General features: G+C 36.0%; 1 protein-coding gene and 1 long non-coding RNA gene across 2 annotated transcripts in view; one reads left to right on the top strand and one right to left on the bottom strand.

The window, feature by feature from the left end:
* The window catches only part of LOC120527701, a 163257-nt gene extending 159197 nt beyond the window's left edge, over positions 1 to 4060 (bottom strand). The window contains exon 1 of the long non-coding RNA XR_005633394.1: positions 3990 to 4060. This is a non-coding gene — a long non-coding RNA (uncharacterized LOC120527701). The remainder of the gene's footprint in view (positions 1 to 3989) is intronic.
* sorcs2 (sortilin-related VPS10 domain containing receptor 2) overlaps positions 1 to 26217 on the top strand; it is a 1110734-nt gene that overhangs the window by 996603 nt on the left and 87914 nt on the right. Inside the window, exon 9 of the mRNA XM_039751427.1 lies at positions 25472 to 25651. Coding sequence (XP_039607361.1) covers positions 25472 to 25651 — 180 coding nt within the window. The remainder of the gene's footprint in view (positions 1 to 25471; positions 25652 to 26217) is intronic.

The following is a 26217-nucleotide window of genomic DNA, read 5'->3' as shown; positions in this document are numbered from 1 at the left end:
CCTTTGCTTGTTTGTGTTAGCACAGTTGAATTGCTTTTGAAGTAATATGGTTGTATAATGAAGAAGCAGCAAGGAGATACATTCTCATATTTGTGTTCCTTACAACCCAAGTTAAAGGTCAGGTAAACTTGGGAGTGTGTCTGTCATATTAATGAAAGGTTGTGGTTCAGGACTGTAGGGACTTTTCCAAGGATTTTCTGGTTTATCCCTAACCCCAATGTGAATCTGAAAGTGTACTTAGAATTATTATACTGAGGGATCTTAAAAGCCCTTCTGGCCTTTAGCCATTTGCACTTGCCTTTGGATGAATGTGTAGTGGAATTAAACTGAAGGCGAGAAGATGGAATCTTATCAGTGTGTTTGTAGATGGACAACTATGCAAAATACCAAACCTTTTTGGGTGGGATGAAAGACCCTATTTAATTAAGACATTCGGACAGTCAGAATCTTCTTTTTTGTTTAATAGTTTATTACTACTCTACTGTTTTCTCTTCTTGGTGTTCTTTAGTTTTTATGAAATAAGCATGTATTTTATAACTTTAGCCCCAATGACTTATTTGTTGGTGTTTGGCCAAATTAAAAGTCCAGAATATTTATAATATAATTTTATATTGTAAAAACCAGCATCCACCATACTAATTCCTTCATTTTGAATACTTCCATCAAGTTATTTTTTAATATCAGTTGCTTGTACTGAAATGTTCCTTTTTCTTCATTCTTTCTTCACAACATACTGTATATTCCACAATCCTCAAATAAGTCAATTTGCTTTTCTCTGGATTTGCTCTAGCACTGTTAACCTTTTTTGTAATATGAAATACAAAACTGCACTCAGTATTCTATATGAAAATATTCAATTCAGGCCCTATAAACTTACATTCTTATTAGCCTCCTTATTCACAGCTGTACACTCTGCGGATGTAGACAGTGATAGGTCCACTATGACACCTAAATCCTCCTCATAAGGCATGAATTTTAAGTTTCACACCTCTATAGTGTTTCTTACTAGGTATAATACTTTATATTTTCCCATATTAAATGTCATCAGTCACATATCTGCCCATGTCTGAAATATGTCCAATGCCAGAGTGTCTGTTTGCTATTCCACCAATATTAGTCATCAGAAAACCTGACCAGCTTGTTAGATACCCTTTATTAAGATCATTAGTGTCCTTACACTGATCCCTAAGAGACACCACTTCTAACATCATCTACTGGCAATGTGTAAAACGTTCCCCTCACATCATAACCTTTCATTTCTGTGGTTGAGCCAATTTGCATTCTTCTGCAGACTGCACCTTGAACATTCACTTCTTTTAGCTTGATCATCACACACACAGTGGGGCATAATAGCTAAAGAATTGCACTACAAACCGTGAGGTTGAGGGTTCACATTTCACTACTGACACTGTGTGACGAAAAGCAAGTCACTTCACCTGCCTGTGCTTAAACTGAACAAAAAAGCAAAAAGAAATGCAACCAACTGTATCTCAGATATTGCACGTTGCTGTGGATAAAGGCATCAGCCAAATATGTAAATGTGATTTAAATTGTTAGCCTGTCTTTTGCTGCCTTAAATGATGCCTTTTAAAAATTAAAATAAATATTGTCCTTGTCTAATGAAATACTGTACCTTTGTTGCTCCCTCATAAAACTGTAACATATTTGTTAAAGACAACTTCCCCCATTTAGTTCCAGATTGTTAATTCAGCTGTACTTGATATGTGATACTCAGTTTTTCCTTTAATAATTGTTCCCTACAGTATGTATGTATGTAATCTTTTCTCTGTGCTTTAACAACAGAGTTAAATACGTTTTTGCAAAATGTATTGCAGGGTTTCATCTTTGAATATTTTCTGGGAAAACTTTTTATTTTGGTAACTGTAAATTGGCCTTGTGTGACGAGGTGTATCCTGTGACATCCTGTTCAAGTTTGATTTGTTTCCAACACTACCCAGCAGGATGCTTTTTTTATTTATCTATTTTTTTTATTTGCACTTTATGTTGTTACACTGTAGACCCTGAGCTTCGCAATTTCTTCTATTTGTATACTTGCATATGGTTGACATGACAGTAAAGTTTGCTTTGACTTTGACTTAATGATGTATTGATAATCATCAAATTTGGGAAATGGATAAATGAATTATCTGCTTTGCAATGTAATTTGCTTTATGTAAAATGTGTGTACAAAATGGTGTGTTTTGTGTTTGATTCTGCTTATTCAGTAAACGTTACTCACTGAAGATAAACATTACATTATTTGAAATGTACAGTAAATACACACCCATTGCTGCTGTACTCAGCAAAACAAAAAATGGCACATAAAAAATATAACCTGAATCTTAGTGGATACTTTTGTGCTTTGAGATTTCATATTGATTTTCATCAGCATTTCTTGCTACTGAGTAAGCATTTGGTCATTAATGAATACTCAATCTCTGCATGTTTGTAGTACTCAGAAAATGCTGACCTGCACCAAAGAATTGCTTGAAAGCAAAAAATTCCTCTAAACAGCATACAAGTTTCGCTTTGGCTCAATCGCAGACTACATAGCAGAAACAAATATTCTATATCTTGTTGTTCTTATTTGTTATATTCCTGTTTATATATAAAAGATAGCTGACTTATCTATATTTTTTTTAGTACTTGAAACAAATTGTTTTTCTCATTAAAACATCGGAACATTTATTCTGCTCCTGTCTTTAAGGTCGTATGCTTTTATTTCACTTCTCAGGGAAAATAAAAACACACAAACAAAAGAAAAGTTACTGTTATATTTAAAAATAATTCGCTTGATTTGCTAGACTACTGTATATATGGTCTGCAGTGGGCTGGTGCCCTGCCCAGGGTTTGTTTTCTGCCTTGTGCCCTGTGTTGGCTGGGATTGGCTCTGGCAGACCCCCGTGACCCTGTAGTTAGGATATAGTGGGTTGGATAATGGATGGATGTATATACGGTGCTACAGCTAATGCTCTAAAAGCATGGACAAGGCTCAAAAGGTATACTGTACCATAGATAAAAATTTGGTATAATATTCTCCAGTGTATATAGTAAAATAACTATCTTTATCCCTTTTTCTCTCTCTCGCTTTCCCTCATTCTCATACTTGTTCAATCCAATTTCACAATTGTAAGACTATTAGTATTCTTTAAAAAGTTAAATGTTTAAATTGGCATAATCCATAGCAACTTAGTAAACGGAGAGTAGAAAGAAAATGTCGTTTTAAACAATGTCTAACAAATGCCAGATATTCTAGGCAGTTACAAAACTGATTAACACAAAATTCTACAGACATGGGGTCCCCATGACTAGTAATTATAAATAATATGGTATTGCATTGCACACAGAAAAAATCTTCATTTTGTAGGCTATTGAAATTAAAGATTGCCATAGCTAAAGCAAATTTTGCTAAGAAATGCTTACACTTTTCTGAACATAATCTTAACTGTTAAGCATAGCCTTAAACCTGACTGGCCTTTTCAAAATATCTGACATACACAGCTTCAATGGGAAGAGATTTCCCCTATAGATGTACTGACAGCATCTTTTTAACTGACTAGCCAATGTACCCACCATTATCTGGGAATATTTGTATAATAGGTTAAGGCAAAAAAAAATATTTATGTATTTTAATATTATGTATAAATGTCATTAAAACTAGGAAGTCAAAATGATCATGACTCCATGACATTAACACTTACCTTTGTTTCACATGTGATTTTGAAGCCACAAAATTCACTGAAAAGGTTGTTTTGGAGTTTTAGAAGTTTTTTGGAGGTCCAAAGACAAAAACAATTATTGCTCTCGGACCTGTGTATTTCTCAGTAAAGGGTCCAGATGAAAATTAACAGGGTAAACATTCTTTTGGAAATTTAACATGGCTAAATAGAACCCACCATGAGGCAAAAATATGTACTCAAAACAAAAGCTGCAATAGAGCAAGGCAATGAAAACTGGTATCTAAATTAGTTGAAAAGAAAATGATATACCCGTGGTCTTAGATGATATCTTCCTTTGGCAGATATAAAACTTTGTGCACGTTGATAACAGTGTTGTCCTATCAGCCCCAGCACAATCCTAAGCCTGGTGGGACCAGTCCCTGTGTTGGCATTGGTTTTTGGGTTGCCTCGCATTCTATTACAATCCCTCTGGTCTTCGCTGTGTCTTGTTAATTAACTGTTTGATGTTTTTGCTGGTAATATAGTACTTCCACATTCTTGGAAATTCTGTGAAATGTATTTCAGTTTTATTAATTTTAGAGTACTTCTTTTACTTCCTTTTAAAATAGCCATCCTGCGTGTCTTGTTTTGCAATGCACAAATGGGCTGTTGAACCAGCAAATAAGTGAGTTGTAGAAATGTAGTTCCTTTGCATTACTGTTTCAAGGCAAGTACAATAATCCACACATTTAATAAAACAAAAAGCTCTACCTAATAACATAACTAGGATGGAAATAGGCAGAGGTTTTATACTGTATAATCCTCACTAAGTTGAGGCTTCCACTAGCACTTAAGGAGCCTGTGCATAAACCATCTCAGTCATCATTCATTCTTACATCCATTTCCTCAACTCAGCTACTTGTTTAAAGATTTTAAGATGCCATTTCTTTTTCAGTTCTGCAGAAGACTGATTTGTTATGGGGTCATTATTGCTAAGCATACAGAGTACAGTGAAATTCTTATTTACATGTGCTTATCAACATGCAGTACATTGTTGCTCTCCAACGCATAATTAGTGAGTATAACTACTTTATATAGTGTGTAATGCAACTGTGACTGCAAATTGGATAATGGCTGTTTAAACTCAAGGTATATCATGAGTTGACCGGGACTAAACCAATGACCTTGTACTTTACAGTCCATCATCTTGGCCACCTTTCATGTGTGTTGCTACTGTTAGCAAAAACATGCCAGAGAGACACAAGCAGTGATAATTTCTGTTTCTTTAACAATACCATGCAATGTTAACTTTTTCATTCTCACCATTTTGTGTTAACAAATTCATCAAAAATTTATAATAATAAACCAACAAAATCATACAAAACAAGTTAAGCTAGAAATTAATGTGTCAATGCCACATACACTGAAGCTATAACCACTAAAATTTAGCCATAATGAACAACAGTTTGCTTAAGTTTTATTAAAGACGAAGAGTAGCAAATAATACTTTAAAAAATCTACAGAAATATATTTCAATCTACTCCAGATTAGTGACAGACCTCTCAAACCAAAGCCTAAGCAGAAAATATTAAGTTGCAATGATTTGAAACTTTCCAAAATTAATTTGAAACCTAAGAATCAGCTACATGTTCTACTTCTCCAGACTTACAGGTTCTGTAGCTGCTATTGTAACAGTACTGCAATTTTTTTTTTTCTGCAGCACAACTAGGAGGCCAGGACATAACCAAGCAAACATTTTCAGACCTTTGTAATGTTATTCACCTATCTACTGTATGTACCATTTAATATTACTATTTCAGACAGTCTGTCTATATTAATGACATTTTTTCTTTTTGACCTGTGCCCTTAAAGCTTCACAACTGCTATTCCTTATATATAATCATCATCTAGTATTTTACAGTATGTCAGCTCAAGGTCAATTTAAAGTTTGCAGTTATGATATACTATATTTGTTGTGAAGTTTTGTTGTGATTTGTGTTTTGCTCTGGGCCAAGGCAGGCAAAAACTTCTCCAGTATGCTGAATAGGTACTGAAGAGTGATAACAAGCTGTGGAAATCCATGAAGTTTTTGCCGTTAGGAAAGTTCTGTATATCACACTGGTGACACTAATGCATTAATATTTGCCATGGTATCACTGCTCATAATGTAAGGGATAGAAAATTAATTCAAGTGTCTTCTGCCATGTCAGATGTAGGCCCGAGTGATCATGTGCAATCTGTAACCACTTTCCTAAATGGTCCAAGGAATGAACTGAGGGATTGAATCTGCTAAAGTAAAGGGTCCAGGGGATATCCAAAAAGAGAAAGGTTGGCAGCTCTCAAACTTAGCATGGTCGATATTCATAACTGAGGACAAGCCAGGCAAATGAGAACACGCGCAGTCAAGGGGTAGGTAGGCTTAGTGCTTTTGTTTTAAACAAGCAAATATTCAAACAGTGCAGTACTCCTTCAATAAATAATCCAATAAAACACAGCAATGTGCAGAGGTTAAAATCCAGCAATAAATAACTATAAATCCATTACAAAAAGGTTAAATATTTATAGGCATAATCATTTCGTTAAAAACAATCCTAAGCCTCAGGGCCATCACTCTAAAACTGACATCTCCTCTGCTTGCCGTTATGGGTTTCATAAGAAGGAGGAAATGTCCACTGACAAGCGCAACCAATCTTTAAAATATGGCTCGTGTCCCATGCTGCCTTCCTTCAGTGTCCCATCTCTTGCCCACTGCCACTTCACAGCTTTAAGACAGGAGCCCTCCCAGAGTGGTTGGTCACTCCTACTCCAATGGTTGCTCACGCTACCCTTGAGGCCATACCCAACCACTTGCCACTTCTCTTTCATTTCAGTGGTGCTGCCAGAGGCTGAAGGATGGTGTTCAGGACAAAAGATGGAGAAAGGGTCAGATGGGGAGAAACAAATCTGATGTCTGTTTTTTTTTTTAGTTTTGAATTTTAACATAATGAAAGAACTTATTTATTACTGGTTTTACCTACACATATGCACAAATTTTATCGAAAAATATTTATTTGTTTATTGAATGAGACTGCACTGCACTTTTGTTTGGAACACTTTGTTAAATAAAAGCACTGAGCTCTTTTGATGCACATACTGTTGGTGTTATGTGCCCTCATCGTCCAGTCCATCTTGGTTTACAAATATCAATGTCCCAATGTTCAAGAGTGAGTTTACCAGCTGCAACTTGTATAGTTTCTGAATTCTTATAATATCCACTACAGCATTTGAAATGCACACAAAGCAAGATGAAAAAATCGAAAATCCTGTCACAATCCAGTGAATTTGTGACTCCTTTAGTTAGCGTCAAGTCTGCTTCCAGACAGACAACGCCTGTAATATCATTTGATTGTCACAAGTTTTCATTTCAGTTACGTAACATTTTTCTACAACATTATACTAATCGGAGATTAATGGCTGCTATGTTACAATCTTCAGTCTATTGAGATTACTAATAACCTTACTTGCACTATTGCTCCTCATTTGACTGTATCTGAAACCTTGTGTTTCTAATTTTGATCAGGTGTTTAATGAAGAATTTTCAATTAAGTGTGGCACAGAATTATTTTTCAATATTTTTAAGAATTCTATGTTTTTTAGGACATTCGCTAAAACTTTATATTTCCATGACTGTATACCTAACACAATCATTCCCCCAAATCAGTGCCTGGAGAATTTAATACATTGATAACAGGTAACTGTACTTGTTCAGTAATGACACAATGAACAATATTTAGTCAGAGTGTTCCATGTGTACATGCTTTCGTCTTAGCTGAGTCCTAAGATACAGTTGTTCCAAAAGTTAAACTATACTTGAAATCAATTATTTGGTATACTGTATTACAGTGTAATAATCCCCAAGGGAAATTGTCTTTGGAGGTCAGACTGCTTTGTGAATTAACTGATTTTTCTTTGTTGCCATTAACATTTCAAAAATGCAGAAGACATGTTTTACGAAATTGGAACCTTTGCCACTTCTTGGTGTATGTATTTGAAAAGGTTAACGCATTTTATTTCATTTCTGCTTGAGAAACACCGAAAATATCCTTTAAGTACCATATCTTAGTACATTCAGTGAACTCATATAAGTTACCAAGGCTTCTAGTATATTTACAAACTATCTAACAGTATGTTTTCAAATATTAAAAGTATTTCATGATGGATCTGTATACATGTCATTATCTCAGCTTTATGGGATCATTCCCCTCAAGTTATTCAGTTTGAAAACCATGTCATGATATACAGTTGTTTATCTGTACGTATGTCTAATGCCCTGTGGTGGGCTGGCGCCCTACTTGGGGTTTGTTTCCTGCCTTGCGCCCTGTGTTGGCTGGGATTGGCTCCAGCAGACCCCTGTGACCCTGTAATTAGGATACAGCGGGTTGGATAACGGATGGATGTCTAATGCCATACACTAAGAAGCTATGTGAATGTCAAATAAAGTTTGGCATATCACGCTTTAACTAAAGTGTGGTATATTGTTGTAAGGCTTACATTTTTCATCTTTAACAGATGCAGCCATTGATTCATTTTTAAAGTAGCTTATTCAACTCTACTCTAGCAACATCAGTCATAAGTAAGAAGTAAACGTTGGACAGAGCACTAGACCATCACTAGGTATGCTTTTCTTATAATGAGCCAATTTAGAGTTATTGACTTGCATGTTTCTGGAAAACAGGAGGTAACAAAAATGTGCAGAAAATCCTACCAAACATTACAAAAATGTATCAAAAGCAGCCAGGTGAGGACTGAACTCCATTCAGCCTTGGCTCTCAGGTAGCAGCACTGGGCACTGTGTCACAGCAACACCCTTGTTAACAGATGATAGATTGAAATAGAGAGAAAACAAATGATACCTTAAAATAATTTGGCCTACTTGAGGTGACAGCCTTTATTGTTTTTACCATCACTGCATAACGGCCAAAAAAGTGGCTTGACTATGACTTTGATTATTAAACTTTTAGCACCTTTATAACTGGATTTTTACCTTTCTTGTCTTTTACCAATGTAACTTATGCTGTATGATCCCAAGTAAAAGTCTGTACATGGCTTCATATTGTTTGCCTGATTACAGCCAGATCTCATCATTATGTTGAATCAATTTGAATTTATTCATGTGGAAAATGTACACGGGTGATGGACATATTAGACTAAAACTTGCTCAATGCCAAACAGGCTTCCATAAAAGTAATATACTGTAAATTACACTTGAAGACAGTATTACTTTAAACACGATCACATCAAAGCCATCTGTTACATATGCAGTAATTGAAAAAATACATTAAAAATACCATAATATCTACATAGCAATGGGTCTACCAAATTGAGCTCTTAAACGTTTTAACAGAAAGCAGGCCAGCTAGCCTTTTGAAGCAGCAGACATCCAGTTATCTGAGCAACCCTGCTCTTGTTTAGAAATTTAGAGGAAGCTTGTACTGTAAGAAGAGGGTATTTCAAAAAGCAGGGGGACACAATGTTGCTTGTTTTTTTTTTATTATTATAATAAAATTTATTGCAGGAACATTATCTGTGATAGATGGCTTGCTGAACAGTAGAACTGCAGTTAGGAAAATAGCATATATGATAGTTAAAGAGCTCACCGCTGTTACAGAAAAGAAAGGTTAATGAATTGAAGGGATGGTGACAAGTCAGAATACTCTCTCACATGCAGAGGCCAGAATTTGGTCCTATCTTGATTATCGTATGTGTGAAAACCTTATTTATCACAGTTTGGTATTGCAATTTCTAAGGCAAAGACAACAGGCAGAGAAGAAAGTGGAGTGAAGCAGTGATAGCGTCATTGAGGGTGCTACACCCTCCTGCTGTGGATTCATTCTTCTTTTCCAAACTGAAATGTGCCAGCATTGCAGGCTTTTTAAACTCACTGCATATGACCTTCTGCTCATTCTTCTTCCATTTGGTAACAGGTTCAGGTCAATCAAGGACTCATAAAATGTTAATAAAAGTACTAATCCACAAGCTTATGTGGCATAAATGTAACATATTCTCTTAAGAGTGATCTTATATAATACTGTATAATGTAATTGGGGGAATGAAGAGCTAGTTGTCTTATGTCTCCAGAATTGTGATTGAGGCTGACTTGTCTTATAACTTTGTGCCTCAACACATGATGTTTTCTGTTTTTGTTGTTTCTCTCTTCATTATTATCATCATTGATGAAACATGTCTTGTCATCTATGCATCTTTTATAATATACACCATTATGGTTGTGAGACTTACTATATCAAGTCAAGTCAAGTTGGGGAGCATGCACTGGTACAGTGTGTTGCCGCACCCACTACACGATGAAACAACTCAGGATCCCAGTTGGCAACCCCCCCAGGCAGACACACAGTCCAGTCCCACCCTCCTTAAATGACCCTCTGTCTGCTACAGCCAGATGTTACGTGGGTGAACCCTTGGCCTGGTCCAGCCACTCGGGTCCCCAGCAATGAGGATCTTATGAGCTGGATCACCCTCTGGGAAACGCGCCACATGGCTATAGTGCCGTAACTGACGCTCCCTCACAATGCAGGTAATGTGCCTCATTCGGGACTCCATGAGCAACCGCTCATTCGACACAAAGTCAAACCAATGGTACCAAGGATTTTCCGGAAAGCCACAGTACCAAGAGAGTCCAGTCTTCATCTCAAGTCATTGGATATCGTCCATGTCTCGCAACCATATAGCAAGACATGAAGCACCTGGACTCTAAAGTCTTGGACCTTCGTCCTTTTGCATAGATATCGGAAGTGCCACACACCCCTTTCCAGCGACCTCATGACCCCCCCATGCTCTCCCAATCCGTCTACTGGCCTCAGGAAGAGTCACCAGAGACATGAATGTCACTGCCAAGGTAAGTAAACCTCTTTCACTTACTATATGCTAATGATAAAAAAGCCGTGAAAATTTTATTTTATTTTTTCATAACCAACTGTGGACACCCCAGAGGGTTTTTTTTCAGGCTGGCTGTGAAGTAAACCATTTGTTTTACTCTGTACTGCTGTTACCTGGCCATATCTTGACAATGGCATTAATGGACATGCATTGTTGGCATTGGGTTAGTCAAATGTCCAAGGTAGTTTGCTAGACTACAACATAGGCAACACCTATGTATTTTTTAGTTTGAGTCATTCCCCTGACTCTCCTGCTGGCAATAGGGAAAGTTGCCAGACTGAAATATGCACATTTATTTGGGGAACAAAGCCAAAGTCAGATAAGCCAAAGTCAAAACAAAAGCTCAACAACCCAAGATGCTGCCCTGCTTCAAGGTGAACAGCCTGGAGCTGGTTACAAAGGACCGTTGCAAAACCTGAATGCCAAACTGACAATGAAGGTGAAAGGTGAACCTCCACGTAGGCAAAAATTAAAAGATCATGTTTATTAGGTTTTTATTGTCACTTGTACAGAGTACAGTGAAATGCAAAAAGGCAACCATGATTAATGAGTATACGAGATAGATAGATAGATAGATAGATAGATAGATAGATAGATAGATAGATAGATAGATAGATAGATAGATAGATAGATAGATAGATAGATAATTTATTAATCCCAAGGGGAAATTCAGAAATAACAACCTTACCTTGAAACTTCTGACTTTTTACTAAGAAATGTCAGAATATAGTTTTTAAAATACTGTAGTGCGCACTCCTGATCAAGAGGTTTGGTGACTCTGCATTGATTATCTTTCTCCTTACTCTCTCCATTACTACAGGATAAGGCACCTCTGGCCCATACTGGCCACATCTGTTGTTTAACATTTTTTTCCCAAATAGCCCTCAGGTTTCACTATGTGTCTTGCTTTCATGACACAATTCACAGAGGCAGAGCTTATTACACTTGCCTGTCCACACACTTGAGTTTTGCTCAAAAGTATTCAGATAACTCACCGATCTTCTTCTAGTCCATATTTATACTGCAGATTCAAGTGCTAAAGAGAAGTTGTGCTCTTTGTCTGCAGCTCTCCTATACAAAGTTCAAAACTGAAGTATGTTCTTTGTAGAAGTATCCTACACCCCACATATTAGTTCTGGGCTGAGTAACCTGTGAAGTCTTTTCAGGTAGGATTCCACCAGATACATGGATGTTTAGATCCTTCTCACTCCTGTTTCAGATGTGCTCCACCTCAATGAACTAGCATCTGAAAACTTCTGCAAGGCAATGTTCAGTGGATATTGACATCTTTGAAATGTTATCCTTAGCTGATGTAAAGGCCGGAATCAAGACAAATCAATTCAGACATGGTTTTTATTTTTAATAACATCTTGTATCAACAATATTTAATAAAAGCCAAATGCATAATTTAAATAATAGAAAGAATTAAAAATAACTACTTTAGATTGTGTATACCCTTATAAACAAACTAACACCATGCTAGTTGCTAGTATGTTCATTTTTAACTAATTCCATTCCAGTGTACAAAATGAATTTGCCTTCACCTGACATCAATCAATTGTGTCTGTATGAATAAAATCCGCCGTTTCTGAAGGATGAGAAAGAAAACTGTGCAAGAAGCTTAACCAAACACCTTTATAAATAGCACATAACATTCGACCAGATTATTTAAAAATCATTAAAAGTTAAATTGAAGTTGGAATAAATTATAACTGGCATCAATGTCTAATAGCAGGGTTGCCTACGTAATCGTATGACTTCTGACCATAAACATATTTCATTTTATTATATAAATAATGTTGTTCATCTATCCATTCGTTCATGATTGAATCTGTCTAATCTACAAGAATGCAAGGCTGTAATGAAACACACATCCAAAAGTTAATTCTTAAGAAAGACAAAATAATGCCAGAAAATAAATAAGTAAATGAAAGTAAATAATATAAAACTGACCATACTGCATACATGAGTAATTGTTTACTTTAAAATGTGGTATAGTAAGTGCTGTGTCACTTTTTTAAACATGTTCTGCACAAGTTCTCTATTCTGTATAATATTTTACATAACCCTCTGCTATAATATAATAAGGCCTGTAAACACTATATTGTACATCATTAACAGTTGCTGAAGGGACTCAAACATTTAATGTAACATACAACCCTAAGGCAATTTGTTTAAAGTAATAACTATGGTAGTGTTTTAATGATTTATGCTGTTTGAATAGACTATTATTTAAAAAAGGAAGCATGGCACAAAATTCAAATGTTGTTGGAATTATTTAACAGTGGAACAAGTGGTTCTACTCTTCCTATTTTCAGTAAAACTTCCTGAAACTCACCTGCACTACTCTTTACCACCAATTTAATTTTCTGTTAATTTCTTTTTAAGATTGTGTCACTTTCAGTAATATGGTAGTCAATTTATTTTTGTATTTTTTCCACTTCATTGTCATGAGTAAGCAGCGACTACCCCTGCAGCATCAGCTATAAATCTACCCAAACCTGAGTTTATCTGAAAGTAAATCAGAGTAATTTTAAATTGAGCTCCTGGTGAAAACACCACACGGACACAGAGACAGTGACCAGTCCAAAATTCTGAAACCACATCCATGGGCCTCTGAGGTAGAGGTGCCAACTACTGAACCACGGTTTTGGCATGCCACTCATTTTTAAAATTACAGATTTAAAAATAATGCTCTGAGCTTCAATCTGATTATAAAATTAACAGCTGTAATGAGTCATGAAGGAGAAGCAGTAGCAGTAGTATTGCATTGTCACACATGCAGGGAGGGCACTTGCATGTCCAACCAACATGCAAGATGTCATCACTGCCCACCTCCCCGAGAATGTGTTAAAATACATATCTGCATTTTATTTAATAGAAAAGGCAAAACCTGTTCACTTCAAATAGTCCTTTACCCCCTGATTCCATATAACCTTCAGTTTATTTCTTCTTCTCTGAAACCTAGTGAAAAAATTGTGAGGAAAAAATAATGAATATTCCAATATTGCAGTGACAGAATGATTGGATAGTGTGTTACTTTAAGCTTGCCATGGAGCTTTTTTGGCCACATACCAAATTTTATTTGATTGGCAGTTCTAAAAGAACAATATATTTACCAAAGATTAAAACCAAGATAAAAGACATAGTGTGGGAGAAAGCTAATGCACAAATATGTGCAAAAATTAAAAAAAAGGTATTATACAAATACTAGGTCTTCCCATAAATATATTCCAGCTGGCTATGTTTCGTACAGCATTCCAAAGATATGGTCATTTGCTGTTCAGTGAAATCTCTGAACTGTGCTGGCATAGATTTGTGATTGTGTGTTTCATGCAATTCAAGTTACATTTTCTTCTTTGAGCTCCATGAGTTTTTAAATAAAATGCAAATTAATCCTTAAGTGCATTGAAAAGGAAAGGTTCTTATAGTTGAAATGAATCTTGCATTGCGTTAAACACAACAAAATGACTTTGTCAATGAGTCCAGGTTAAAGCTTTGACTTGCTATTAATTATCAAAATGGCATAAATGAATTTCAGGTTGTGGAGGCTGCAGTCCATTTCTCCACCATTGGGTGTAAAATAGGAATTGACCCCGGATGGTGCACCAGTCCATGACAGGGCACCTTGGCTTTTAAATTGATTGGTTGATTTAGAGTTTTCTATTTAACTTTTAGCCTTGCAAAGAAAACACAAGTATAAAAACTCATAAGAAGAGGTTGTGCCAAGATCTGAACTCTACTAATCACTGCACTCCCAACGTGCCTATATTTTAAAACTATAATTTGAAATTTAACAACATGCAGGTCAAGGAAGTGAATAAAGATATTACAGAGAGAGAGGTAGTGGTTGGGAGCATGTGCAGAAAGCTACAGTTAAACTTATTAGATAGTTATTTAGCTGCTCTTGTTATCCTATCATTACAGCCTGATAGTATTTTTTTCCACTGTGGTATGTCATTTTATATATCCCTTATGCCAGTTCATTTTCAGTGACACAGTGATACATTAGTGCCACATACTATAGATGTATTGATCCTATATTTATGTGCATGCTGGTTGTGAAATCTTACTTTTAGTAATCTGTCCATCCATTTATCAGTGCTCCTAATTCAATGCAATGTGACAAGTACCAATGCCCAATTCTTCACCATTCATTACAGGGTAGTATTAACCCTCAGCGTGAATGCCAGTTGCGGACAGTTCATCAGTCTTTATTTGTATATCTTTATACAAGAGTATGAATCATATATAAGTCAAATTTAAATTTTTATTATCTTAGGGAGACATGTAGATAAGAATCTGTTTGATGTGTGCAAATGACAGTACTGTATGCACTTGCTGTGCATTTTTCATCATAGTGCTACAGTCAGATCCAAAAAACACCACCACATTGGATTTGAAACAAAGCAGTCAAAATGTGATTGAAGTATAGACTTTCAGCTTTAATTCAAGTGGTTTAACAAAAGTATAGTATGAACTGTTTAGAAAAGATGGACATTTTTATACATGGTCCCATGATTTTCAAGGGCTCAAATTTGTATTTGGACAAACTAGCATAATCCATCCACCCATCATCCAACCCGCTATATCCCAACTACAGGGTCACGGGGGTCTGCTGGAGCCAATCCCAGCCAACACAGGGCGCAAGGCAGGAAACAAACCCCGGGCAGGGTGCCAGCCCACCGCAGGGCACACATACACCCACACACCAAGCACACACTAGGGACAATTTAGAATTGCCAATGCACCTAACCTGCATGTCTTTGGACTGCAGGAGGAAACCGGAGTACCTGGAGGAAACCCATGCAGACACGGGGAGAACATGCAAACTCCACGCAGGGAGGACCAGAGAAACGAACCCGGGTCTCCTAACTGCGAGGTGGCAGCACTACCCACTGCGCCACCAGGCCTCCCACTAGTGTAATCATAAATATAATAATCATTTTCAATATTTGCCTGAAAATCCTTTTCAGTCAACGACTGCTTGAAGTCTGGAACCCATGGCCTTCTCCAAGTGCTGGCTTTTCACCCCGCTGATGCTTTGCCAGGCCTTTATTACTGCAGTTGTCTTCAGGTGCTGCTTGTTTGTTGGACTTTCTGACATCTGTTTAGTCTTCAGCATGTGAAATGCATGTCCATTTGGAACGAGGTTAGTTGATTGACTTGGCCTTTGAAGAATATTTCTCTATTTTGCATTGAAAAGTATTTGGGTTACATCAGAAAAGGAGTGAAAGGCAGCTATGGATAGAATATACTCCAGCTCCAAATGCGCAAAGCATTCAATCATTCAACTTAAAATCTTCTATTGAGTGCATTTATATCATATCTAAAATGTATCCAGAGCAAGATCCTACCTGCAAATGTTACAGTCTAGCTTCTGCCACACTGGACTACATGTTTTAGATGTGCACCAAAATTAATAAGATCATTCTGTATCAAAATCTTTGAATGCGTCTCAGACAGTCTTGGTGTTACAGTCACTCCTAACCCATTAACAGCTGTGTTTGGTGTACTCCCAGATAGGTTTAAAGTGGAGAAGGACAAATTAATTGTGTTTGCCTAAACCACATAACTAGCATGTAGGCTTACCTTGCTCAACAGGAAAAATCCCAGCCTACCTTTTATAAAGTGGGTAACTGATGTTCTATACTATTTGAAATTGGAAAAAATGAAATTCTCTCTTAGAGGATCTGTTCAAAATCTTTTTAAAGTATGGCAGAATCTAATCAATAACATTTTAGAATAAGCATCTATATCAAAAAGGATACTATTCCTTTCTTGCTGCCATTAAAGATTTGCTCTGGTTGTTGGTTCTCCACTTTTTCTCTTTGGTGGGGGTTGTCTTTTGGTTTGTTAAGTTTGACTTGACTGTATGGAATGTTATTTGCTTCAAGTAAAATCAATAAAAATATATAAAAAAAAACAAAAGCACTTGGTTTGCTATCGCAGTATGTTTTGGCTGATTGTCTAACTTTATCGTGAAACATCGTCCTTATCTGTTTTGCAGCATTTATTTGAATCTGAGCAGATAGTATAACCCTGTACACTTCAGAATTCATCATGATGCTTCTGCCAGCAGGCATATCATCAATAAACACTAGTGACTAACTTACATTTGCAGCCATGCATGATCATGCCATAAAATTGATCCACCATGTTTCACAGATGATGTGGTATTCATCAAATCATGAGCTGTTTTTTCTCTTCTCCTTACTCGTCTCTTTCCAACATTATATACAGTAGATCTTAGTTTCCTTTGTCCAAAGAAAGTTATTCCAGAACTGGACAGGCTTTCAAAAATGTTTTCTGGCAAAGTCTACACTGTCCTTCGTATGCTTGTGATTTACCAGTGGTTTGTACCTTATGGTAAACCCTCTGTCTTTATGTTCATGAAGTCTTCTCTTGATTGTACTGTAGACTTTAGCAATGATAGGCCCACCTCCCAGAGAGTGTTCTTGGTTTGGCTAAATGTTTTGAAGGGGTTCTTTTTCACCAAAGACAGAATTCTGCAATCATCCAGCACAGTTGTCTTCTGTGGTTTTCCAGACCTTCTGGTATTCTGGTATTGCTGAGTTGACCCGGGTGTTCCTTCTTTTTAAGAATGTACCAAATGGTTTATTTGACCACTCCTTGTGTTTCTGCTATCTTTCTAAAAGATTTGTTTTGTTTTCTCTGCCAAATGACGGCCTGTTTTTACTTGCATGGGTAGCTCTTTGGACCTTATATTGAGAGTTCACAGTGACAGCTTCCAAGTGCAAATTCCACACTTGGAATAATCTACAGACCCTTTACCTGCTTAATAGTTCATGAAATAATGAGGGACCTGCTCACACTTGGTTATGGAACAGCTTGTCAGTTAAATGTCTTTGTACTTTTTTAATATATGCAGAAAAATGTCTGTCATTCCTTTTTTTTTATTAAAATCAAATAACATTCCATACAAGCAAGTCAAGTTTTACTGAACTAGGTCTGAAACAAATCAACCCAAAATGGCTGTCATTCCTAAATGGCTCATGCAATTTTATTTCTAAACTAAACCTCTGACCTTACAGCAGGACAAAGCCAGGCCCTCCTCAGGAAGATGACTCTCATAGAAGCTGTGCAAAGTGAAGTTTAAAACATTCTAATAGATTAGTCTGTAATATAATTTGTTTATGTATTTATCGTCACACAGGTTGCTGGACAATCTCCAGTCCCGTAAATGAACATCTGCACTGTTAGTGCCATAGAGAACAGCTCTGAAACAACAACCACTGAGCATCTTGTGAGGCCACAACCGACCTATACTTGTAGTCTCCACTATGCTAGTACAGTATTCACTTGTAGCACCTGTACCCTCTTTCTCATCTCTTTTGTCATTTTTTCAAGCTAACAGTCTCTCTCCTGCCTAACCAATCTCCCATCACTGCATGTAACTCTCTCATAAATCTGATTTAGGCTAACTATGAAAGCATACCAACAAATGCAATGCTTTAATTCAATGGTGCCAGTGATCTACACATGACTTCTGCTACGTCAATGCTATCGGTCTGCCCATTGTTACTCTGTCTTCAAAGCTGATCATAATGGTTGATATTGAAGATTACGAAATACAAGTCTAGAATACATGGATTTGTATTGGTTTTTCCCCCATAAATACATAAAGTAAAATAAGTGTGGTAATTGTAACATGGTATTTATGCTAATAGGAAACTGTTGGCCCTAGGTGGTCTTCCATATGATCTTTAGTCAAAAACATTTGTGAGTAAGTGTCATAAAATACACTATCAAAAAAATTTCAGTGGAGACAGAAAAGTGGGAATCAGTAGTTCCACATTTATTTTTTCTACTTAGCCACACTGATGGACTGCCAGCAGAAACATGGCCAATCTTTCCTTTCCAAAGGATAATTTCACTTTTTCTTCTCTCTGTCCCTCCCAAGTATGAATGGTCGGGAACCCCTTTTATTGGTTTTCCTGTGTTTGGAGCCATGACTGAGTTTAATGATCCAAGTCTTACTCAAAGCTGACCACATCGCTGGAGAAGGAACAGACAAGCATATTAGATTTCTCTCTGGTCACAGACTTTGCTCTTAGAGTTCCTTTACATAAAAGTATCATGGTGACCACACTGATAGCAATGTTTTCTGTAAAAGTGTGATACTGGGAAAATGACAAAGTAGGTCAACTTTAGTTATCCTAGTTTGGAATAATTATGTTAAAGCAAAAATAATCAGATAAAAAATATAACTGAATAAAATGGTAATAGATTATATTTTAGAGTTAAATTACATCAGATACAAATGCTCGCGGAATATAGACATGCTGGGGTGTTTGGTTAAATAAATGTAAATTAATATAGCGTGTATCAGAAAGAAAATGTGTAGATTATGAAAAATAACACAATGAAACATTTGCAGCCCTACATGAAAAAGTCTTGTGTTCTGTAATTCATTAATTTAAAAGAAATAAAAACATTCTTGCATGGATAGGCATAGACCTTCACATCTGATACTGCTTAATACTTTGCTTTGTATAAATATGCATACGTTTCCACATTTTTCCATTTCTGTGATTCTGTCAGTGTGAGCCTGTTTCCTTTTTTTAAATGAAAACATGGTTTAGACCCCAAATTTCCTTTGGCCCGGAAATATTGATAATAAAGGTTAAGTGAAAGCACATTTAGTTTGTTAAGCTATACTTTAACAAATGAGCTTATCTTAAGTATACATTTTCAAATATTAACTGAGATGGACTGTAAGAACATATATGAGGACAAGGCTTTAGTGTCACTAAGGTAATGCAGGCTGTCATAGGAGGTGAGTCCTTCACACAGGAAGCCATTAATGATGGGCAAAATAGTAAACACTGTAATCAAGAACAATGACAAGAAAATCATTTTAAAGAAGATAATGGCCACGAGCAGTACCACAAGAACGGAATTTAATGACCTAAATATTAGAGAGAATGTTAACCAGTGTAAAATAAAAAGAGAGAACCCAGAAAAACATTTGGGGTAGCCACACCATACACTTGGTAGTAAAGGCAAAATAGAAGAAAAACAGCAATGTCTTTACAGACGCAAGTCCAAAACAGAAATGAGGCATGGGAGGTATGATAGCCATTTTATAGCTGGCAGAAAGTAAGAAGAGGGCTTAATGGAACCAGAGGTGGAGATAACGTCTTTGAGAGGCTGGTTCATGGAGACCAGAAATGGACGTGATGTTTTCTAGGAAGCAGGTTCTTCAGATGGTCTGCAAGTGGATAGAGAAGAAAATGTTAGAGTACAGTGGAAACACATTTCTTCCAGCCCATAAAGTGTCTCCCAGCTTGAGTTGGAATCCCAAACCCAGCCATTGTGTTTAAGATGTGTTCATGTCCTTAATGTGGCTGTGGGGGATCTGATACTCTGGGTTTTCTCCAGATTTTCTTCCAAATGCCAAAGAAGTGTGGGTCTGGGACCAGTTCCATATGAGTGAGTCCAGATGTGAGTGTAAATGTCACCTGTGATGCTCTGGCACTGTCTCTAGTAGCTTTATGCTTCTTTGCTGTTTGGTTACATTTTTTTAAGTGCAACTGGTAATGGATGGATGGATGAATAGGATTACCAATTTTAAGACTTGAGGAGTTTTACAATGATTATATTGTATGTCTATATTTATAATATGTACTATATATTTGTACAGTATGTGCATATTATGTTTTTTATATTTTACTGAATATTATTTGGCATACATTTGTGAGTGTGTGCAGTGCTTGTCTGTGAAAGGCACACTATAAAAATGGTATGAAAAAAAAAACAAAAAATTCAGAAATGAATGTATGAGTGTGTTTAAATTCTCCAATCTATGCTATTCAGTATCAATGAGTGTAAAGTAATATCTTGTAAAAATTAAAAAGATTATCAGAAGTTAATATGTTTATTCTTTGTATTTTGGTATTCTTCTTTATATTCAACCTCCAAAAAGAAATGTAATGTTTCTGCCTACTTTTGCAACACAATTTCAAATACTTCTGCTGAAATATTTTTAACATATAAACATTTTCCTTTTTTATATCTTTAACATATTTAAACAGTAAATATTCCTCACAATATATGTGACAGACATCATTAAATAATACTTCATGTAATTTCAGATATTCAGTGCAGAGGGATCACTAACCTTGTGAAAAACAGGATGAAAGAATTAACTGCCATGCACTTGTTCACTAGCCATTTTTAAAGGCATTTTGATGCTAATCAATCTTTTACATTATGTGCAGAAAGCATTCATGTGATTTTCTGTTACACCGCAGAGTGAACAGTTCACAACTGAATAAAATCTTCACTTGTCATATTATCTATATGGACTTCTCAAAAAAATAATCTTAACTTTAAACATCTCTTAACTGTACTTGTATTAACATTCTCCCACTCTGCACATTCAACACACTGTTAACATTCATCATGAATTGCTGGTGCCTAAATAGCTTTTTGTTCCAGTTTATATACCTGTATGATGATGTAAAAAATTTAAGAAAGACATGGATGATAAAGTTAAAAATAAAATGCCAAATAGTCAAACTTTACTAAAAGCATTGCAATTTTATAAAATCTGTATCTTTGTGATTTTTTTTATGTTAAGCACGGAGGTCAGAAACATAAGTGAACTGAAGTGTAAAATATATTAAAACAATTGTCTTTGATAAGTAAATAGTGAGGTGTTAAGCAAAAGACTCTGAACTACTAGAAAGCTTAAAGGCTGTTGGCTTATAAATATATATATATATATATATATATATATATAAGCATGAAATATCTTTTTTAATTTATGACGTAAAAAGAAAAATTACATGTTTGCTTACAAAGCTACATGTACATCACAGACTGCATACGAAAGAAAAGAGGCACTTTTTTGAAAAACACAATTATATAAAATAACCATCTGAAGCCCAGAAGTCTCTATTCTGCCTTCAGACCTGTGCACAAGTACCAGAAAGAAAGAATAGTCAAACTACACTGGAAGTTGTGCGTTCATTCAACAGCAAATAATCACTGACTAATGTTCTCTGTCAGTCAGATATTGTTGGTTTTCTGTTGTTCGTCAAAGTTGTTGTTCCAGAGCAGTCATTCACCTTCAATGAATCAGTTTTAAAGTTAGCCTCTGATATCATAAAGGAGGTTTGTTTCAGCCTGGGTTCCTCCCCTGGCTAGCAATCAAATTCTTGTTTTGTCTTTTTTGTTCAAGCTTAAGTGAAAGGTGAATCAAAAAGGCAGGCGTTGGTCATATCAAAAGATGAAATGCCGATAGACAAACCCAAAATGAAAGACAGAAATGGTAGCACAAAGGTCCTCAACCATAACTTAATCATTTATTTCCCTAAGTAAAACAACTGAATTTGTTCACCAGAGAGTTTTTCTTTTATATCCAAAAACTTGGTCACTATGGGCTGTATGTTGCCATCTTAGTAATGACTCAATATATCATGTGACCTGCAATGGGCTTAACAAGCATAAACAACATGGCCATGAAGAAATAGTCAGAAGATGGAAACTACCATCTAAACAAAGAAGAAGATAAAATGACACTGTGATGACATCACCAAAATAATGACAACGATATCAAAATAATCCTAGAATATAACATATTGTGTTATGCAAAAATATTCATACAGATTATGAATAAAAACAATTTAGTTCTGCTGGACACTTTTTTTTTGTTTTTGTTTTATTTTTGCCATTTGGTACACTGTATATCCTGTGGGGATATTGTCTTCTCACATAATCCTTGGGATCAGAGCTCAGGGTCAGTTTTATTACCATTTACATCTCCCTTGATTAAAATATCTGTATATGGATAACGATATAACAGTGTACATCTACATAGAAAGATTTTGAAAAATAAGATTGGCTTTACATTTTGCCAATCACAATCACTCAAAAACATCTGACATTAACAGAAGGCTATCAAGTAGTGACTTAGAGAATGTACTAGTTGTGTAGGTAGATGTCATTGGAGAGAAACAAGAACAAAACAAGTTATTGTTTTAACAAACAATCCATTTTGGGTTTTATTAGCCAAAGAAAACGACCAGACCTGCAAACGCATCTAATGTCAGGACTGAAAATTTTGGTGATGCCTCAATGACAAGTGAATCGAAACTCTGCCACTGGCTGTGCTAACTTTAGTAATCGGTTTGCTACCAAGTCACTACTGAGTAAGCTAGAAAGTCTACAATCACACCGGTGCTAAATGGCAAATAGGATAGTTTAGGTCGCGGATTAGTCTGATATTCATAAGCCACCAAGTCAATCGCTACTGAAGTTTCCAACTTCTGTTAGAGTTAGTAAGATGAGTAGTATTGCAGCTTATTAGTACAACAGATAACAGGATGGTGGGATATCTAAAGATGCAATTTAAATGGTAATCTCACTGAGGACAGATTTATTTGTAGATTCAGAGGTTGGAAACACACATATCAGACATATTCAAGACATGAGTCATAAAATGCATGGGGCAGTGCTTTGTAAATACACAAATGACAAGGAATGCCAAAAATGGTAATTAATCTGGATGCAGTTATAGAATGCTACTGATCAAAATTATAACAGACACCATGTATCAGTTTTGCAGTGGAATGGGCTGGCCTGGCATCTCACATGTATCATTAAAAGTTAGGAGTCATTTTATTGTCACTGTTTGTAAGTGGATTTAAATTACAGTTAACTAAAATCACTAAAACTAGAGGTGCAAAAAAAAAAAGATGATGACCCTGTTTATGTTGTTATAACTGGACTACTAAAATTATTTTCTTTAAATAAATGTGTAATTAAAAATAAAAACAATAACATTAGGCCCACTCATGACTACTTTAGGCCCACCCTTTTAAGAAATCCTGCTGTTGCTGCTGTGTAGGGCGTGCACCATACACTGCCCACAAGTAGAAGACTGTGGGGACAGACCCAGGACACGTTATCTCACGAGTAGCCTAAGAGTTTCTGTGAGTCCTGAAGTCAGAGCCAGAATGATGTTTACAATCAGCGGGAGCTTTCCCAGTGGCCTGCTGCCTGGCCTGGCCCGGCATTCAGAGCAACCAGTGAATTAAACTAATGGTGAAATTATATAATGTTATTATACTGGAAAATTAACATGCTTTATTGCTCTGTAGTGGGCACAAAGCCTTTCGGTTTAACGTTGGAGGTTTCTTTTCTGGGTTCTGGTTGGATGGTTTCTTGTTTTTGTTCAAGTCAAGTTTTGACTTTGTGTGCGTCTCACGCTGTGACAGTTAAATAGGACCGATGTGATGAGAGGCGCGTATGTCTGGTGCTTTTGTGATTAAAGTTATATATTAAGTTATATTAAGTTATTTATATATTTAAAAGTTTATAATATACTTTGAATTATGTTTGGATGTTGTATGGGTTTTGGTATTTGTTACCGTGTATTTATTTTGTTTTATTTTTGTTTCAAATTTTAAGGAAGTGTAGTGTATGGTCACATTTCATTTTTAACGTTTCCTTCTTCCCTCAGAGTGACTGAGTAGGCTACACAAAATGTTTTATTTAATTTTTTTATTAATGAAACACGTATGTGAATGGAATGATCTGTGTTTTTAAATGTACCTGTTGATCTTTATTTTATGATTAGTTTGTTAATGAACGTGTCTTGTTTTTACTTTATTTTAATATTTTTAAAGTGTGTCTCTCGTGCTCTGACAGTTGAGCTTTAGCACTATGATGATAGAGTGACTGAATAGGCTACACGAAATGTTTCATAGTTTTTTGTTTACTAAGTGCATTCTTTAAAAAATGCTTGACAGAATTTTGTGACCCTGAGACATTTTTTGAGTTATTTGTCTATTGAAGAAATTCAAAGTGGTCTTTTTTGACCAACACTTCAAACTTTGTGGAAGAATATTCAGCATTACCATCCAGACACTTACAGCGGCTCGACTCACAGTTAAAACTGCAAACATAATCTGTGCACTGTGGATTCCACTGACAACTACTTTTTGTGGTTCAGTCCTTTTTGCACATTTGTTTTGATATAAATATAGAACTACGTGGTTTATTTATTTATGAAGTGTTTACATTTATGTAGTGTTGTTCCACACTTCATCAGAAGTTGTCTTGAGACTAATATTTAAAAGTGAAATATATGTGTGAAAGCTGAATCTACTGTCTCCTCATTCATAAAAAATTCCAAGACAAAATGGTGTTTGTTGGTTTTTTGAGTCTGTGCCTGTACAAGAAAAGTGATGTAAATTGAGTGGCATGGCTTAAACTTGGGATTCCCAGCCTGAATAAGCTTCCCAGTCTGGCCCTGCCTGCAGTCCTAGTCTGATGAAATTGCTAGGAAAAAGTGGCCTGGTTTGCATTGTTGCCAATGCGATTCTCACCACAAAGAGCAGAATGAAAATAACTGATAATGAACTGTGCTACAATCTCTGCTTTGGAAGTGTGAAGATCAGCAATTTGTTTCTTCCCCTTAGGTCCTAACATACTCTCTATTGGTTTAAAAGGATGCATTGATTAATGGAAATAAGATATTGTAGCCATTCATCCTTCCTTCTTTTCTTTTGGCATAAAGCTTTGTACTAATTTTCCCTTGCCGCTTCTAAGGTGAATAAACAATGCTTTTTGAATTTTTTGTAGATCCAGCACACCTTCGGTCATAAATCATGTTGATCCACATCATTATGCCATTCATTGTATATGTTCAAAACTATTTGTGTCCTACAATGTGATGTATGTAATGAATTAGATATTCATCAAGAATAGTTAACATTCTCAATGGCTAATTACTCTGATATGACATAGTTATAAACAAAAAAATGCAATGAATTATCTATTTAAAGTTTTTAAAACAAGTGTATATTGTTTGACATGCTTTCAAATTTTTTTTCTCTTTATGATAGGATGTGCAGATCGTCAGCACCGATGAAAGCCAGGTATTTCTTGCACTTCAAGAATGGTACCAGACGGACACTTACAACCTCTACCAGTCAGACCCGCAGGGTGTCTACTACTCAATCGTACTTGAAAACGTCAGAAGCACAAAACAGCCAGAGGAAAACGTGCTGATAGACATTTTGGAGGTACAATGGTGCATTTTTTAATCCATTTTTATTTTAACAACACCATCATCTAACTTGCTATCCTTAAATGACTTTAATTGCGATTCTTTTAATAAAGTACAATGGAGACCTGCTGAGTTTCCATATGTGATGTCTTATATTTTTTTACTTTCATGTCAATTTATTTAAGCTAAGGTAATATAGGGTGTTTGTTTTAATGGGATTTCCTAAGGGTATGGTCAGATTGTGCAGTGATAGGCGCAGTCAGATCTTTTTTTTTATATATATTTTCGTTGGAAGCGGTGAAGGCGGGAGGAGTAGTAATTGGTCGTGTCTGAGAGTGTCATGTGACTAGTTCTGCCTGGCAAACCGGCTGCCCTTGCAGTTTAGTATAAGAGTTGCCACCCTCTGGTGAAGATGGCTGTGAAACTTATAAATTGCACCAAAGAGGAACAGCAGTCTTTCATACTCTTTTTGTGGGCAGAAGGTGTGCTGGGAGCACAAATTTATCTCCACATGTGTGCTCAGTATGGGGATAAAATTCTCTCACATAGAGTTGTGTATGAGTGGATTGAAATGTTTGAAAA

Source organism: Polypterus senegalus, chromosome 4 (genome assembly GCF_016835505.1).
Source record: "Polypterus senegalus isolate Bchr_013 chromosome 4, ASM1683550v1, whole genome shotgun sequence".
Classification (NCBI taxonomy): Eukaryota; Metazoa; Chordata; class Cladistia; order Polypteriformes; family Polypteridae; genus Polypterus; species Polypterus senegalus.
Note: the sequence above shows the minus strand (reverse complement) of the source record. Positions and strands in the feature narration are given on the sequence as shown.